Raw genomic sequence first — 19,465 nt, forward strand, 5'->3', positions numbered from 1 at the left:
CCAAAACTCTAGATCTGAACACTCACAAACTTGGTGGCCGTTCAGATCCAGGCGTGAGCTTTGCGTCTCTAGCCTCTCTCTAGTTAGAATATTATAAGCCATGTAGATTGATAGATGGGGATTGGTCCTGCTTTGAGCAGGGGGTTGGACTAGATACCTCCTGAGATCCCTTCCAACCCTGATATTCTATGATTCTATGATTGGTGACAATCAGAGAAAAGGAGCCTTGGACCTGAAGAATGAACCTCAGCCATAGAAATTCTAAGAGCAAGTGTCATAGCTTGTAACTCTAGCCTCATTTCGTAGGCTGGAGAAGACGATATTTCAATTAAGGAAGGGTACAGTGGTTAGATGAATCTGAACCTTGAGATGAAATTCCAGCTGAGCTCAGATCCAACATTTTTCTAAAGTTCAAATATGCCTGGTTAACTCCCTGTTCATAATTTTCATTTGCTTTTGTACCTCCTGTCTTAGGCTGAGACCAGTAGCAGAAGTGCCACCATGTTGTGTGCAGTATTTCCAGCCTGTCATTTTCAGACCAAAGAGCTCCAGAAAAGCATCCAAGCTCCGAAATTATTAACACATCCTGCTCTTCCTTTAAGATGGTTCAAAGCTTCAGAAATGCAGATAGAAACTTTTCCAAATGTTAGGGGTGATCAGATCTGGTGTTTTTATCTAGGCCTGTCTCTACACTGAACCATAGGCACTCTAATTATCTAATGGTGAGTGAACCCTGGATGTAAGAGGGTTATATCGAGGAGTGACAGTGACACTGAATGAGATTCCACAAAACCAGGAGATTTGAAATATCTCATTGAAACACACAGCAAAATCCTTCGCCACAATAGTGAGAGGTTTTAAAAACCATCGTTAAGATTAATCCACGAGTGAGCCTCTCTGTAAAGGAGTGAGACTTGGAAGGCCTCATGTAGAACATGAGAAATGTAACCACCTCTAATTATATTGTTTCCTGGAGGGCACTTATAATTAAACTTGAAAGGAGTCTTGTGAACTGCAATGGGCAGGAACCCGAGGAGTGAAGTCAAGTCTGGGAGGGTCTGCAGCACCTTGAAACTCAACCAGACACCCTCTAATTCAAGTATAGCTGTCCCTCTGGGAAGCATTTAATTACATTACAAATATGTTTTACTTAATGAATAGATGGTGAGAGCCTTTGGGTCTGCATTGATTTTTTTTCCCCCACCCCTGTTCTTTTAACTTTTGTGTTATTGAAATGCTCTGATTAACTTTCTCTGCTTGATGTTTCCTATTGTCTCCACTGCTTTGAAACAGGAGCTGTAGGAGCTTTAAGAAAATAATGGGAATATTTGTTTAGTTTCACTTTTGTTTAGTAGCATCTGTGTTCTGTGAATTCTTTGGACCCAGGTCCTCAGTGAATAGCAGCAGATATCCGTATGCCCTGGGAATCAATGGTTCACTGGAGAAACAGCCATTCCCTCCGGGATGCAACTGGGTGACTGAGCAACAAAATGGCAGATGAAAGTCAATGTAGATAAATACAAAATAATGCATATTAGAAAACGTAATCTCAGCTATTCATACAAAATGATGGGGTCTAAATTAGCTGTTACCACTTAAGAATTAGATCTTGGAGTCATTGTGGCTAGTTCTCTGAAAACATGCGCTCAATGTGCAGTGGCAGTCAAAAAAGCAAACAAAATGTTAGGAACCACTTGGAAAGGGGTAGATAATAAAATAGCAAATATCATAATGCCACTATATATATCCATGGTATGACTGTACCTTGAAGGCTGTGTGCAGGTCTCATCACCCCATCTCAAAAAAGATATGTTAGAAATGGAAAAGGTACAGAGAAGAGCAACAAAAATGATTAAGGGAATGGGACAGCTTCCATATGAGGAGAGATTAAAAAGACTAGGACTATGCAGCGTGGAAAAGAGATAACTAAGAACATAAGAACGGCCATACTGGGTCAGACCAAAGGTCCATCTAGCCCATTATCCTGTCTTCCGACAGTGGCCAATGCCACGTGCCCCAGAGAGAATGAACAGAACAGGTAACCATCAAGTAATCCATCCCCTGTCACCCATTCCCAGTTTCTGGCAAACAGAGACTAGGGACACCATCCCTGCCCATCCTGGCTAATAGCCATTGATGGAACTATCCTCCATGAATTTATCTAGTTCTTTTTTTGAACCCTGTTATAGTCTTGGCCTTCATAACATCCTCTGGCAAGGAGTTCCACAGGTTGACTGTGCATTGTATGAAAAAATACTTCCTTTTGTTTTAAACCTGCTGCCTATTAATTTCATTTGGTGACCTCTAGTTCTTGTTCTTCTTACAAGAAGGAGTAAATAACACTTCTTTATTTATGTGCTCCACACCAGTCATGATTTTATAGACTTCAATCATATCCCCCCTTAGTCATCTTTTTTCCAAGATGAAAAATCCCAGTCTTATTAATCTCTCCTCATACGGAGAGATACCCCTAATCATTTTTGTTGCCCTTTTCTGAATCTTTTCCAATTCCAATATATCTTTTTTGAGATGTGGCAACCACATCTGCACGCAGTATTCAAGATGTGAGCGTACCATGGATTTATAGAGCGGTAATATGATATTTTCTATCTTATTATCTGTCCCTTTCCTAGTGGTTCCTAACATTCTCGTTGTTTTTTGACTGCTGCTGCACATTGAGCCAATGTTTTCAGAGAACCATCCACGGTGACTCCAAGATCTTTCTTGAGTGGTAACAACTAATTTAGACCCCATCATTTTATATGTATAGCTGGGATTATGTTTTCCAATGTGCATTACTTTGCATTTATCAACATTGAATTTCATTGGCCATTTTGTTGCTCAGTCACCCAGTTTTGAGAGCTCCTTTTGTAACTCTTTGCACTCTGCTTTGGACTTAACTATCTTGAGTAGTTTTGTATCATCTGAAAATTTTGCCACCTCACTGTTTTTATCGCTTTTTCAGATCATTTATGAATATGTGGAATAGGACTGGGCCCAGTACAGACCCCTGGGAGACACCACTATTTACCTCTCTCCGTTCTGAAAACTGATCATTTATTCCTACCCTTTGTTTCCTATGTTTTAACCAGTTACCAATCCATGAGAGGACCTTCCCTGTTATCCCATGACAGCTTATTTTGTTTAAGAGGCTTTGGTGAGGGACCTTGTCAAAGGCTTTCTGAAAATCTAAGTACACTATATCCACTGGATCCCCCTTGTCCACATGTTTGTTGACCCCTTCAAAGAATTCTAGTAGATTGGTGAGGCATGATTTCCCTTTACAAAAACCATGTTGACCCTTCCCCAACAAATTATGTTTTTGAAATTATGTTGTGTCTGTAAATTTTGTTCTTTACTATAGTTTCAACCAGTTTGCCTGGTACTGAAGTCAGGCTTACAGGCCTGTGATTGCCAGGATCACCTCTGGACCCCTTTTTAAAAATTGGCGTCATATTAGCTATCCTCCAGTCATTTGGTATAGAAGCTGATTTAAATGATAGGTTACAGACCACAGTTAGTAGTTCTGCAATTTCACATTGACACATTCACATTCACTTCAGAACTCTTGGGTGAATACCATCTGGTCCTGATGACTTACTACTGTTTAGTTTATCAGTTTGTTCCAAAACCACCTCTAATGACACCACAATCTAGGACAGTTCCTCAGATTTGTCAGCTAAAAAGAATGGCTCAGGTTTGGGAATCTCCCTCACATCCTCCGCCGTGAAGACTGATGCAAAGAATTCATTTAGTTTCTCTGCAACGGCCTTATCATCCTTGAGTGCTCATTTAGCACCTCGATCGGGGGAAAAATGATAGAGGTCTATATGATAGAGGTCTATAAAATCATGACTGGTATGGAGAAAGTGAATAAGGAAGTGTTATTTACTCAACACAAGAATCAGGGGTCTCCCAATGAAATTAATAACAAACAAAAGGAAGTATTTCTTCACACAATGCACTGTCAAACTGTGGAACTCATTGCCAGGGAATATTGTGAAGGCCAAAAGTATAACTTGGTTCAAAAAAGAATGAGAGCCTACCCTAGATGGTCAGCGATGCAGCCCCATGCTGTAGGTGTCCCTAAGCCTCTGACTTCCAGATCTTGGGACCCGGTGGCAGGTGATGGATCACTTAATTATTGCACTGTTCTATTCGTTCCTTTTGAAGCATCTGGCATTGGCCACTGTTGGAAGACAAGATACTGGGCGAGCTGAATCATTGGTCTGCCCCAGTATGGCTGTTCTGATGTTCTGATGTTATGAAGAGATCTGGAGTAGGCACTGGAACTTTTTGGATGTTTGTGGAGCATTTTCTAATTTTTCTCCTGTGCAGAGAAAGCCCATCAGTGTTGCACAATGCTATAAATATTATGGCTCTGCTATGCAGGTTCTCTTCTTCAAAGTACAGACCTTTGTTTAGTGGCCTAGATGAAATAGATTGCAGTTCCCAGTGGACAGGTTTGCTTCATACAATCACCCACCATCACAGTTTGTGTTAATTGCCACTGTCGCTGGCATTTTCAAGAGGAAGAGATTTCTGTTCACTGACAACTCTTTAATCTAGCACAAAAAGGCATATTGAGAGCTAGTGGCTTGAAGCTGCTGTTAGACAAAGTCGGAGTAAAAACAAGGCACATGTTTTCAGTGAGGGTAATTAACCATTGGAACAACTTATTTAGGCATGTGGTGGAGTTTCCATCACTTGCAGTCATTAAATGAAGACTGGATGCCTTTCTAAAAGATATTCTACAGCTCAACCAGAAATCATGGGCTTGACGCAGAAGTTCTGAGACATGATCTCAGTTATCCATGGAATCATAGAATATCAGGGTTGGAAGGGACCTCAGGAGGTCATCTAGTCCAACCCCCTGCTCAAAGCAGGACTAACCCCCCAAAATATATGGAGACATACCTATCTCATAGAACTGGAAGGGACCCCAAAAGGTCATTGAGTCCAGCCCCCTGCCTTCACTAGCATCCCAGTCTTAAAATCTACACGTCTATGAAAGGAGACCGAGGAACTAATGGACCATAGAGACTGAACTGTCCTTTCACTTCTCTAGGTAAGTTTGGCTGGGCAGTGTGCAGAGAAGTCTCACATTGCTGCTGTCCATGTTGGTCTTTGGCTCCCACCAATGGAGGTTGACATTCTCCAGGACTGTCCATCTAATACCTCAGACCTTCCCTCAATATGCTTTAAGAATGAATTAAAAAAAAAAAGGCTGAACAAAAACATTATTATTATTATTATTACTATTATTTTTCGGGAAATAGGAAACTCGATCAAGATATTTGGGCCATCACGGTCTAAGAACTCATCTCGTCTGTTTTCTTTTGTGCACTGCAGTGTGCTTATCCGAATGCATTATGCAATTAGTTTCTTGATGATATTGTATTTGCCTTTGAAGTAGAGGCCCAGCTTCCTCTGGATATAAATATGCAACATTTGCAATCGAAAGAAACAGGGTTTCTGAAACATGCATGTTTATTTATGTCTGCTGATTATTTTCAGCCGTCTCTCTTCAAGAAGAGAGGGAGGTTGGACTTGGGGCTCTTTCCCTGGTTAGAGGTTTCCACACGAGGAAGAGCAAATAAACCTGAAAGTAGCATCCCCAACTCCTGCACCTAATGACATCAGACTTCCAGACAGTGCGGAAATGGAATTAATTTGTTGGTGATTGACAAAAAAGAGCCACTAACTACCTAATTCAGACATATGGGGCAAAATGATACCAGTGTGGCCTTTGCCAGCAGCAGACATTTTAAATTAAATTAGACTATTTGTATCAAACTATTTTCCCTTTAAACTGAATTACAGAATCTTCTGTTTAAGGGAGATTAAATTAAATTTAGGGCCTGAATACCAGGAGGTCCAAACAATGAAATTGCATTTTCAATTATATGGGCAGGACCATGTCAGAAGAAATCCTGTTTTGGATCCGTCAGCCAGAGAAGCTGATTCATTCTGAGTTGCTCTCGTACTCAAAGAGTTAAGTGCTTTCGCTTTCCTCTGCATCCCTGCTTCCGTCCTTCCTTTATTGCCTGCATATGGCCTCTTGGTGCCAGGGCCCATGGCAGCTGGTCACCACTGAGACACTGCTGCCACTGCCAGCTTTGATCTCTGGAGCCAGGTGCCACTGAGTCTAGTTCTGGCTCAAGGATCACTAGCTCTGAAATGACATTTGGTTCCTTCTCTCCAGGGTGCAAAGAGGAGATCTGGAGCAGGCACTCAAACTTCTTAGCTGTTTCTCTGACTTTTACATCTGTTACTCCCATTTCTTGCCATATACTTAAAAAAGCCCAGATTGATCTGTCTGTCTTTCGTTCTATCCATCCAGGCAATCTGTGTTGTGTTTTTCTATTTATGAATATTTAGGGTGCTAGATAGTTCTGAGCCCGTGGTAGTGTTATCTATCTAGTGGGTAGGGCATTGGACTGGACTGAGACTCAGGAGACCTTGGTTCTATTCCTGGCTCTGCCATTGGCCTGCTGGGTGTCCTTGGGCAAGTCACTGCCCCCTCTTCTACCTCTGAAATGGGGGTAATGATACTGATCTCCTTTGTAAAGTGCTTTGAGATCTACTGAGGAAAACCGCTATATAAGAGCTAGATATTGGAATACCTATGTAGAAGGATTCTCACACTGAGCCAGGACTTTTCTCCAGTGTGACTTCCTGGATCCATAGCTATTTTAAAAACTTTTGGGGTAAATTTGGTGCTCTTGAAAGCAAGAAACCAAGAGCTTTGCCTAGAGTTAGGTAGAACAGGCATGTGGGTGCAAATTCCCTGGCCTGGCCTGACCTGCAGCTCCCCTTGCTGCTTCATATCTTGCCCCCTCATAGGTAGAGACTTCTGCCTGTTTCATAGCATGTGGTGGAACAAATATCCATGAGGAAATAGAAGGATTCCACTAAACTCATTCCACTTATGTCCTGAAGGCCACATCCTTTGGTAGGGTCGAGTTTTGCTGAGAAGGGAACTGGAATTCTGTTCACAGGCTAAGGAGAGTAGACAAAAGAGTGACTCTGTAAATATGACATGTGAGTTCCATATTCTATGTCAGTTTTTATAATGCATTTGCTGCTGTTGCATACAAACACCTTCCAGCTGTGCATTAAGCATCAACATTAATATCTATCATCTGGTTTGTTCTTCTCTCATCCTTTCCCCAGGAGGAGAAATGTGTGTGCAGTGGAGTGTTCTGTTTTGGTAGGGTTTTGTTTTTGATGTTGCTTTTAAAAAAATGTTCCCTGGTCACTCCTTCTCAGTGACCTCCAGATCCAAGCTGCTCAGTTTACGAAGCAAATGGTAGTTTTTTCTTAACTGCGACTCCTGCAAATTCAATCTGGGATTTGAAAAATCCAGCTGGATTTTTTCTGCCCCTTATGTCATGATAGGTGATTAAAAACTTTCCAATCAAAAACATACCTGGCTGTTTTGTTGGTGATGCATGAGGCAGAATGGAACCCAACTTGCTGTCTCCGAGCTGTGTAGGTTCTGCAGGGGGTAACAAAAGGAACCTGCTTTGAGTCAGTAGTAAAGTCAGCACCTTGGACACTGAATGCACACAGGGTGCAGGTCCGTTGAATTAGGTGGGATCATTTTTACATACGGTAAAATTTGCAAAAGCACCTAAATCTCATTTTCAAAAATGCCTACATCATTTAGGCACTTATGTTCCGTTGACTTTGTGACCTAAATCACTTAGTTATCAAAGTGCCACTGAAAGTCAATGGAACTTAGACACATAAGTGACATAGGCACTTTTGAAAATAGGACATAGATGCTTGTAAAAATTTTACTCATTGTCATTTTTAAGACCATAATCACACCTGGAAAAAAGGTGATTTTTCAGCTATAGTGGATCTAATTTAACCAATGATCTAAAGGGACTCCCTGTTTGTGCTAGCAATACTTAGGATCACATCTTTTTGTGTATTTGAGCAAACTGGGTAAACTGCACATGATACTGTTAGATGCAACCATTGGAAGAATTTATCAAGGGGGATGGTGGATTCTCCATCCATGACCATTTTAAAATGAAGATTTGATGTCTTTCTAAAAGACCTGCTCTAGGAATTATTTTGGGGTAAGTTTTACAGGGGTGCTAGAACAATTTTTATAGTGGGGGTGCTGAGAGCCATTGAACCAAACTGTAAACCTTGTATATAATGGAAACCACTTCAAGCCAAGGAGTGTGGCAGCACCCCTAGTTCCAGCACATATAATGTTTTATGGCCTGTGTTATACAGGAGGTCAGACTAGATGATCACAATGGTCCCTCTGGCTTTGGAATGTGTGAATCTACTACCCATCTGAAAGAGCGATTGACAGGTCTGTGTATTTGTACATATGCAAAATATTATGGGTGGAGTTAAGGGAGGGAGGCCTTTCTAAACAGCCCCTCACAAACCTCTTTCTCAAAATGCTTTTCCTAGAGGTGGACAGGATTTCTTAAAGCTCACATACCTAACTTCCCACAGCAGAGCTGAAACTGCTTCCTTTGTGCTTCTTGTATGATGTACCTCCCATACGTGTATACGGAAATAATTGTGTGAAAGGGTACCAAAGCAGTTACCTTCCCATTGCAGAGGAGTTTACGACCAGCAGGAGGCAGTCCATGCTGTGAGGCTGTTGCACTGCATTATCTCAGCCTAGCAGGACCTCATTAACTGATTCAGCCTCTTTGCTGGCTTCTAGATTTTGCAGAGTTTGTTTTCCTGGGTCTGTTCCTTACTGAGATGTCCTTGAAGATGTATGGACTGGGGCCAAGAAATTACTTCCACTCCTCATTCAACTGCTTCGACTTTGGGGTAAGTTGACATCAGCTACACAAACTAACGTGGTGTGGAAGCCCCTCCTTTGTTGAGTGATGTTATATGTTTATCAGTGAGTGCAAGGGCAATGATGTCCCATGGGCACATTTTACAGAGATTAGCTACTCCTCTCTCACTTCCCTGTATAAATCAAGTGAAGAATGAGATACAATTAGGAAACATGCCAGTCTGAATACACTTCCTCTAGGAATTGTCTCCTAAGAAACCCAGTAGCCAACCAGAACTGTATGTCCGTGGGAATTGTTTTCTGCTAAAAGCCCACATGGATCCAGTTCTCATCAGCAGCCTCACTAAGTGATCTAATACCAGGAGATGCCATTTTCAAGTTAGGGGTGTGTTTGTGTTTTAAATCACGTTTCCCTTTGCTTGGATTCTCTACCATCCTGTGGGTGACTTCCCCTCACGATACATGGGCAGTGAGTTTCAAAGTTCTGTGTCCAAAATGAGGCATAAATAATAAAAGTGGCGTGTTCTGGGGGAGATGCTGAGCATATGCCATTGATGTAAACATTTGTGCTCAGGCCCTCTGGACAAACAGGACACGTCTACAGGTGTCTGTGGATATGGGTGTCTAACACAATGGGCTACTTTCTGCCTATATATAGGCTTACACGCCTTCTGTTGTCTTTAATGGGAATTGTGGACCTGGATCCTAATAGAGTATCTGGGCTGCAATATTTCATGTCGCTGCCACTCAAGATGCAGCCACCACCATAAAGATTAGAGAGGGGAAAGACCAGCTGGGGCATCTCGTGTGTCCTCCAGCCAGTCTGAGGTGGACTTTATGTCTGACCCCTTGGACACTTAACTGACAAGATGCTGTGAGTGATTCCCGTCCCCTTCTGGGACTGAACTCGCTGTTTCTGCTCCGTGCCGCGACTGGGAAATGAATAGTGAGACTCTCTCCATTTCACCTTTGGCAGGTGCCCGCAGCACAAATTCCACTCTCACTGCTGGCTCTAATCGGCCCCTTTGTTGGCCATCTCAGCAGGGAGGCCAAGGACCGATCCGGCCTAGAGCCTGGACTAACCCCTTCTCTCTAGAGAGGGGCTGTTTGGAGCAGAACAAGGCCAGGAAAGGTGTGGTGTGTGTCGGGCTGCTGGCCGGGCTCCCAGCCCAGGAAGGACTAGCACCATGCCACTCTTTCAGGACACGGTTTATTAACTGAGATTTTAAAAGCCTCGCAAAGTCACACAAAACAAAGCTATTCCCCAGACCAACACCGCCCCCGCCCCCTCTCTCAGGGCCAATCATAGGAGCCTGCCTTCCTCCTGCAGCCCCCCTCAACCCCAACTGAGCTTTCTCAGCTCTTCGTTGGATCACTTGACCTCTTCCCAGCTGGGACTGACGGGCCCTAGAGCCCCTGCTGCTTAAAGGGGTAAACCACCCTCTTACATGTGGGAAGCATCAGGTGTACTTTGCGGGGCTGGCAATCCCTGATCTTTCGCTGACACTGCAAAAAGAAACCACCAACAACAACAATAAACCCCTGACAGAACATATCCAATATGCCTAAACTGGGCGATATTCATGCTAAGACGTAGCCTTCAGGGCTAGCTGTGCGGACACCATCCCCCAGTTCTGTGGGAGCAAACTGTCATGCAAATAATTGTGTGTGTGGCATTGCACCTGCAACTACTTGCACCCACAGTTTAAGTCACCTAAATGGCTACACTCCTGTTTTTGGGATGTAATCAGGGACTTCAGTGAACGTCACCTAAACTAAAAGCAACAAGCTGTTGCAGGCGTAATTCTGTGCCTGCAAAAACGAAGTTTCTGCTAAGGCTGGACTGAAAATTGGGTTGGGATTTTCAAAGATTTCTAAGGGAGCTGGCCAGGGCCGGCCCTAGACCAACTGGTGCCCCAGGCAAGGAGCTTGTTCAGCACTCCCTCCATTTGTTAAACTTTTGAATGCCTTATTTTTTTTATTGCGCTTGTTGCCCATTTCGTGACTTTGATGCATGATTTGCATGCGTGATTTATCCCCGTCATATAAGACGATAAAACTTGCTTACTAGGATCTGTAAATCTGTATTTATTCATGTCATATATAAGCAAGTCTGGAAGGTTCCACGGAGGTCCCAGAACATTCTAGGAGGTTACTGAAAAACGAATCCACATACAGAATACCTGCAACATTTTACTTCAAACATTCTATTTTCCCTTTTGTCGCTAACAACAAAAACAGCACTCCGAGCCTGGCACCCCCCAAGCCTGGCACCCCAAGTGGTCACCTGGGTCACCTACCTCTAAATCCAGCCCTGGAGTTGGCACCCAGCTCCTATTGAAAGTCAACGGAACAACCTGAGATGCCTTTGAAAATTCCAGTCTGTGTGAGCTGGGTCAAGAAAATTAGCCCGTTCCGTAATGCTTTCATTTGGCTTTTAATTTACCTAAATTTAGCACTGCCTCATTTTTTGTCAAGTTCTAGTGAAAGATGCTGGATTGATGTTCTCTATCCCCCACACAGGTACTGCATGGACCACAATATGGCAAGCTTCACCCTCACTGTCTGCTAATTTCCCTTCATTTATTTCATAAAAGGCATTGTTGAGCAGAATGCTCCACCCACAAGGAACAAAAATGTATACCTGATCTTGTGGGGTGAATGATTTAAGAATTTTATATTAAACACAGAACAAACCCACTGGGCTTTTGTTCATGCCATGCTGAATGAAGCTCTGGTAATAAGTTTCACAGGCTGAGATTCCCATGAGAGAGAGGGTTTTGAGCACTTTTCTAATTCTTCCTTTTTTAGAGAGTCCATTGGGAACCCACCACTATCTATGTTTCTTCTCCTGCACCCACCTTCCCACTCCCCAAATTAATTCAGTTTCTTCACCCCCTTTGGAACAGTACACAGTTCTGTAGTCAGTTTAGTCTGACAAACCATCGAGATGAAACAGTTCAAAAGCAAAGAGTGAAACAACAAAACAGAGACATTGGCCCCGGGGAGGGGTAGTCTGGTGGAATCTTGTGTGAAGTTACTCCCAAGAGGTCATTTTAATATGGCAAGAAAATTAATTATCAACTTAAAACTCAGAGAATCTGGGGGAAGGTTTCACTGATGCATGATGGATCCCTAGAAAGGATACACAGTGGAGGAGAGGAGAGTTGGGTTCTGCTCAAAAGGAGCTGGAATGACGTACACAAATGGTGTTTCCAGGGTGTCGACAATCTCATATCATCACTCTGGTGCGGTAACTGGCACAGGTCTGTCTGTTCAGCTTGATTTTCTGTGAAAATTGTATTCCATGGTAAAAATAAGCCCCTCGTGCATTTCAAGGCAATTATTGTGCTTCTCCATGGCTAAAGTGTCTCAACTTTTGGTCTTGCCTGAAGCTAGATATAAAGGCTAAGAAATGTTTGTCTCACCTTATTACCTAAGCAGTAACCTAGCCTTTATATATTCCCCCTTTACTATAATGCATTTTTCGTTACTATAATTTCTCCCTATTTGCACTACATTTCATAGAAAGTCCCTTTGAATCTTAGGGTTTGTACTATTGCATAGCTGCCAACATTTTAACAAAATATGTCCAGAGACAATTCTGTAAATATCTCAAGGCTGGGGGATGCTGAATGGTTGGATGCGAACTCTAGTGGATTTTAAGGATTTTTATTTAACTGCAAGTATCTTAATTAACCAGCGTTTTAAAGGTTCTGATCAGAGAGATGCTTCCAGTCGATTTTACATAATAATAATACTTAGCTCCTATACGGTGCACACTCGTGAGCCCAGCTGTGCCCCTACGCATGGGAGTAAGGAGGTGTAAGGAGACACTTCACATCCCTGTGGGGGCTGCTCATATGCACGGTTTGGGGATGGGGACAGCTTCTGCCTGACTGCTATCCCCAGTCTTGTGCAAGTGGGCACTGGTGGGGAGTGGGTGGAGCCTTGGCTGTGACCTCACAATACACCAGCCAACACACAGAATTGATGCCCAGGGGGAAGCAATCTGCACCTGCAGAAGTGCTCATGCACGGTGATCCTGCCACCGCTGCAAGGGAGAAGCAAGCGGCAGACTGTGACTTTGACTTGCCGTCCTGCTCCGGGGCAGTGCGACGACATGCCGCCCCTTGCTCTGGCTGGGTCGCACATTTACAAAATTAGAGCCATTATGTCTGAGAGTTTGGGCTTTCTTGCTGTTTCCTTGATTATGCAAATTATACTGGCAGCCCCTATTAGAATCCAATCACAGCGCAGGAGCTGTCTCCTCTTTGGTTCCGAGCCCCTGTGGGAGGACCGAAAGCCACAGCCGGTTGGGCAACCATTTTCCCTTTTCAAACGGCTTGTTCTTGCAGGTGATAGTGGGGAGCATTTTTGAAGTGATTTGGGCAGCAGTGAAGCCTGGTACCTCATTTGGCATCAGTGTATTGAGGGCTCTTCGACTGCTGAGGATTTTCAAAGTAACCAAGTAAGTCCAGGTTCCTTTTTCACTCCCTTCGGCTATTTAGCTCGACAGTGCCTGCTTGCCTTGCACGCTCCTGTTATAAAGCCATGTAGAATTTGTGCCCCTGCAGTAACTTCTGTTTCTGTCCATCACCCTTACACTGCCAAGCATGAACTGCGATTATGGGATGTGAGTGCTACCAGCACCCATGTCAGCCAAAGTGGGTGATTGTTTCTACAGCTGAATAAGTTGTGAAGACGAAACTACTCCCTTGCAGAGGACAAGACTACGATTTGCCAGCATAGCAACAGGAGGAAGCTTGGGCTGCCTGTACTGTATCTAATCTAGAAGTGTATTGAGGTCTTCGGTTTCCAGGGTTGTGAATCTGGCACTTTTGTGATCCAGTAGAGTTTGGTGGACAAAGCTTTTCACTTGTTCTTCTGACGTGTCCGATTAATATGCACTGGAATTAACAAACAGCTGTTGTGCAAGTTGTAATCCATTGCTGCAGGATGTTAAAGTTGTAATGGCGAGCTAACTGAAAATGTTATGGGCATTCATGCCGGCTTTGTTTTTTCCCCCACAAAGAAGTTTGCCCCTCTCTTCCTTCCCCTCTTTAATTATCTCTTTGTATTAACAAGAGGAGTGTAGCAGCCAGGTGAGCGTTGGGACCACTCAGCTCTGGTCAGTTAGCCTCACCTACCACATCTCTGCAGGATGGGGGATGCAGAGCAGACAAACTGTCCTGTGCTCTGCAAGGAGCCTAACTTGAGACAGGAGCCGATCAGGGACTGCAGCCTGCCTAAATCCCTGGGGAGAGGGAGTGTGTCCAAGCCACAGGGTGGTGAGGTTAAAACCCAGGAGCTTGGGTCAGTGTCGGGACACTTTGTAGCTAGCCTGTGAAGAAGGGAAGCTAACAGCTGAGCCTAGCTGAGCTGATTATTTGGTTCTTTTGGTATTTTTTGTTTCTGATTTTAAGTGAAGGACTCTGAGGCCACAGAAGGGATTGGACTCTGTTAAGTGGCTTTTTGGCTGGAGAGCCAGTCACTTTTACAGCCAGAATGGGACAGAAAAGACATTGGGTAAACTGAGGCAGAGCTGCCACAAGACGACTGCTAGCCACAAGGAGGAACGCTGGTGCAGCATCTCTGTGCAAGGAGCAACCCAACAAAGGGTTTAGATGGGGAGCCCGATTTTTGAACCTTAACGGGGTGTCCAAACCTTGGATGCTCAAATTGTCCAACTAGAGTATGAAATGGTCATTTGTTGTACTTACATACTTCTCTCATCATCAGCTGCACAGTTTGGGTGTCTTTTAGCCCCTTAAGATAGGTCTACGCTGCGATAAGAGGTATGTTCTTAACTCAGGTTAGCTACTGCACGTTAGCAAACTTCGGTTAAAATAGCGACAAAGCCACAGCACTCAGCTTTTCACCTGAATTAGCAGTTCTAGTTCAACGCCAGGCCTCCAAGGGTGTGTCTGCACTGCAGCCGGGAGTGACCCCTCCAGCTCAGGTGGACAGACTTGTGGTGGCGGGGCTTGCACTAATATGCTGAAAGTAGCTGTGTGGCCGTTGTGGCAACGGCAGAGGTTCAGACAAGCCACCTGAGCTCAAGCCTCGTCTACCCCCTGGGGCAAGCTCAGGTGGCTCGCCTGAGTCTTCCCTGGTGCTGCAACATCCACACAGCTATTCTTAGCCCTCAAGCATGAGCCCCTCGCTACCACAAGTCTGTCTCCCCGACAAAGCTCCCTCCCGGCTGCAGTGTAGACGTAGCCCTGCAGAGTTGAAGTCGAGCTGCTAACCCAAGTTAAAAGCCGAGTGTGACAGGTTGGACCCTTTGACAAGTCACCTGATGTGCTGCAGTTCCACTGAGTCTACCTGTTCTGCCAGCCTGGGCCCCCTTTAACCTGTCTTGCCGTGCCAGGCTCTTAAAACCTCCTCTCACACACCCACAGGCAGGGCCACACCCAGCTGCAGATCAGCTCTGGGAAGACTCGGCTTCAGGGACTTGCTCCAGCACCATATCCTCCCTTGGAGTGCAGACCCAAAGAGAGATTCTGAAATTCGCCTCCTCCCTCAATGTGGAAGAGGGAAGTGCACACTTCTCGCCGTCCCCCCCCAGTTATAAATTGCATAAACTGGGTTATATTATAACCCAGAAATACATTTATTAACTATAACAGGTGTATTTTAGGTAGTTAAGGAGGTAGCAGACAGAACAAGGCTGATTACTAAGAAAATAAAACAGAGTACACAAACTAAGCTTAATACACTAAAGAAACTGGTTACATGTGAGTTCTCACCCTAAATGTGGTTCTAATAATCTTCTTCACAGGCCAGACGCCCTTCCAGCCTGGGCCAAGTTCCTTCTCCCTGTTCAGTCTTAGACTATGGCTATGTCATTTAAAATGCAAAATCTCTCTCTTTTGCACTAAAACCGTGGGGGCATCTACACTTGTTAATGGCTTTTTGCGGTGACACTCAGAAGTTTCACTGCAAAAAGAAAACCACCATCACGAGAGGCGTACAGCTCTTACTGCTGTTTTTTTGCACTGTTGTGAAAGTGAAGATACGTTCCACCAGTGTAAACACCTTATGGCCTCCGGAGGATATCCCACAGTTCCAAAAGTGACCACTCTGGCCAGCATCTCCGCTGCTCTGACGCCAGGTAAACGGATGTCCGCCCCTCCCCCTGTAAGCCCTGGGAAGTTTGAAACTCACTTTCCCTTCGCGTGTAGCTGTGGCAGGGGGTTAAAAAACATGCCATGAAAGAAACAAGGAAGTAATGTGGCTGCTGGAACATGAAGCAGTGCAGCACGGGGCACTGAGCAGAGACCCAGAATGCCTTCTACTCCCCGCCCCTCCCAAAAACCTATCCAGAGAGCTGCACTGTGGGATAGCTGCCCTACAGCACTGCTCTCGTCGGCAATGGAAGTGCTGCTAGTGTAAACACTCTCTGACGCCTGAGGAATTAAGTGAGGACACAAACCAGCACTTTTCTTTCACCGGTTCCCTATCACCGATGAAACTTACAGCACAAAAACTCTGCAAGTGTGGACATAGCCTTAGCTGTTTCCAGCAGTCATCTTGGGTGGGGTAGCAGGGGAGAACTCACGACCTGGATTACCTCACTCCTCACCCTTACATAGGATGTGCATAAAGTGGGAATCCTTTGCTTCCTAGTTTGACCCCCCCCTTCCCTTACAGTGGAAAGTTACAAGAAGTCCCAGGTAATGCTTTGGTATCAGGTGACAAGACCACCTGAGCCTGTAGGGCCCTTGCGGCCATTCTTCACAGGCTGACCCATGGATTCACAGGAAGACTAGGCTCTTTCACAGTCCATTGTCCTTGTGGATGGGCCATCCGCCCTGTCTGGCTTTCCCGTTGTTGTACCTGAAGTGCTGGCAGTGGGCGCCACCCAAAGTAGCATAGTTGAAATAGAGATACATAGTCAATGTTCCTAATTTCAGATACAGAAATGACACATACACAGAAATAGGATAATGACATTGAGTAAATCATAACCTTTCCAGTGATATCTCACATGAGCCATCTTGCATAGCGTATATCTCAGTTATGTGATATTCATATCATAGGCATATTTTCATAAAGAATATGGAATGACGCGCCATACTGAGTTGCCATCTCTTTGCTGCTATTTCAACCTGTTAGCTAACCCGAGTTAGGAACACACCTTTCTTTGCTGTGCAGACACACCCTTAGAGTTATCTGGCTTTTTACATGTTGATCGTTCTGCGGCTCCAACTTTCACCTGTAAGTGTGTGAGGAAATCCAAATGTTGACACTTTCTGGGAAGGGTGGGGAGCTGGAAAAATTGTAGGTTCTCAGCAGAAAAGAAATATCCTGACCGGGCAGCAAGCTCCAGAAAAGTGCTCAATCAAACCAGCCCCGCACATCTGACCATGAGCTAGTTGAGAAAGTTAGCAAAGCAAGAGCTCCAAATGCTGCGTCGCTGCTGTCTGGTTCTCATTACAGCCTCACCCTGTGCTAATTCTTTCCTTTTTGCCTGGCTTTCACTGCTATGTTTCCCTGAAGCATCCTGCCCTTGGATTTTTGCCTCTAATCTGTTGAGCGGAAGGCAGGGGCACACCATCCTGCTCTGAATAATTGGGGGTATTACACCTTTTGATTTGGAGGCTTTTTCTTCCTTCAGCACAAGCCGGGAAGATTGTAAAAAGCAGAGCGACACGACGGTTAGAAAGTTAAATTGCAGCAGGCTGAAAAGGTCACAGCAGGATGGCACATCACTACCGTGAGTGGGAATGCAGCCCAAGAGGCACTGAAATTGAAAGAGAGGAAGACAAGGAGAAAATAGCTCAACATAATTTCCTCCTTGTCAAGATGTAATGGGAGCTGGCAACTGTAGAAATTTAACTCCTTGTTCCAGCCCTGGGGCCTGTCATCAGTCCTAGATGGGTGCTGAAATGACCCGGGTATGCCCAGCGACTCTGGATAATCCAGCCACCTGACCTGTGTGTTTGCTGCCCAATCATGTTAACTGAGAAATACCAGCCTGAGGCAGGCAGCAGCGTGAGGCAGGGAAAATTCCCGTGGAGAACTTTCTGTCCTGGTCTGTGGTCACGAAAACCCTTGTCTCTCCATCAGAGCAAGTTAGCCTCTTTTTAGGGTCTTAGCGAGGGGTGGGCAAACTTTTTGGCCTGAGGGTCACATCGGGGTTCCAAAACTGTATGGAGGGCTGGGTAGGGGAGACTGTGCCTCACCAAACTGGCTGGCTCCCACCCCCTGTGACTCAGGTTTGAGGCCAAGTCCCTCTTCTGTCCACACACCAAGCATAGAACCACAGGGTTAGAAGGGGCCGCAAGGGTCATATAGTCTAACTCCCTGCCAAGGTGCAGGATTTGTTGTGTCTAAAATCAGTCAGACTCAGGTCGGCAAGCGCTCAGCATCCAGGTTTTAGAACCCTGCTTAGGTCAGAGCCTGAGTCCCACTGAGCCTCGGGGTGCAAGACTTGTCATTTTGCAGTGTGGATGCAAGTCAAACCACAGACCTGAATAAGAAGGTCTGAATAATGCTGTATGGACATGTTAGCACAGCTCTGGTAAACCTGGGTTTGCAATGCAATATAGATGCTTGAGCATGGGCTTGGAAACTCCATGTCCACAAGCACAGGTCCCACAGACGTAGGTTTACAATATAAACCTAGATAACAGCATCTATAAAGGTTTAAATCCCTTTCTCCCATTGTGTGCTCCAACCCTGTTGTTTCTCAGGCTTGTCTGTCTAACTGAAGATTATTAAAGAGATCCTCAGCTTTAATAGCACTATCTGCATTTTCTGATTCATTAGTTTTCCTAATATAAACGTTCCCTGCTTGTTCTCAGCAGGATAATAAAATGAAGAGAGAGTGCCATTTCTGTACACCCTCTCAGGACCTCCTTTATTTAGCCTGCCTCTTCCAGCTTCGTGTGTGGGTGTATATACGTGCCCATAATGACAAGGGATGGAATAAATCCAGGATGACCTGGGTGGAGATAAGAGCAGATGGAACAGCAGTGCCTGGCCAGGTGGAACCTGCTGTGTGGAGGTCATGAGCTGAGCTGAGCTCCCCCTCCTTGAGTTCTTGTCCAATGTTTGCACAATTTAGGGTTTTGATGCCGTGAGGTTAATTTTCAATCATGGCTGCCAGCTATATCGGATGGCCAGCTCCCCCTTGAGTGCTCACATTCTATGCCTAAAAGCCTGTTTCAATTTAAATGCCTGAATGTGAGATGATTTTTTTTAGGTCTGTCTGTGGAAACCAGGCATGAAACAGTTGAAAGCTCATGTTTAAATAACTTCCCAAACAACACGGTGGGGGGAAATCAGGCTCTTATGGAAATGAACCATTCAGTCCTGGCTCAAGTCTTACCAAAATGAGAAGTTCACAGTCCCCACCAATTCATTCTGGCCTTGGCATTATCAGTAAATCCTCATTCTTGGCATCCCCAATGGCTGGTATGCAGGGCCGGCGCAACCCATTAGGTGACCTAGGCGGTCACCTAGGGCGCTGACATTTGGGGGGTGGCGACTGTGGCGGCCGAACATCCGCCTCCTCTGTCGGGGGCACCATTTTGGGGGCGGGATCTTCCGCCGCCTAGGGTGCCAAAAAGGCTGCCGGAGCTCCTGTTGGTATGTGTAGTAATGGAAAGGAAAATGCATGGGATTATATACTGTAGGGAACAGACCTATACTGCAGAGAGGATGAGC

The 19,465-nt window shown here is 44.9% G+C and overlaps 1 protein-coding gene across 1 annotated transcript in view; it reads left to right on the forward strand.

Annotated features, from left to right (window-relative positions):
- Nucleotides 1–19,465, forward strand: part of CACNA1B (calcium voltage-gated channel subunit alpha1 B) — a 484,205-nt gene that overhangs the window by 294,851 nt on the left and 169,889 nt on the right. Inside the window, exons 13-14 of the mRNA XM_039506170.1 lie at nt 8,705–8,817; nt 13,147–13,259. Coding sequence (XP_039362104.1) covers nt 8,705–8,817; nt 13,147–13,259 — 226 coding nt within the window. The remainder of the gene's footprint in view (nt 1–8,704; nt 8,818–13,146; nt 13,260–19,465) is intronic.

This window comes from Mauremys reevesii, linkage group 19, assembly GCF_016161935.1.
Source record: "Mauremys reevesii isolate NIE-2019 linkage group 19, ASM1616193v1, whole genome shotgun sequence".
In the NCBI taxonomy this organism is placed as follows: domain Eukaryota; kingdom Metazoa; phylum Chordata; order Testudines; family Geoemydidae; genus Mauremys; species Mauremys reevesii.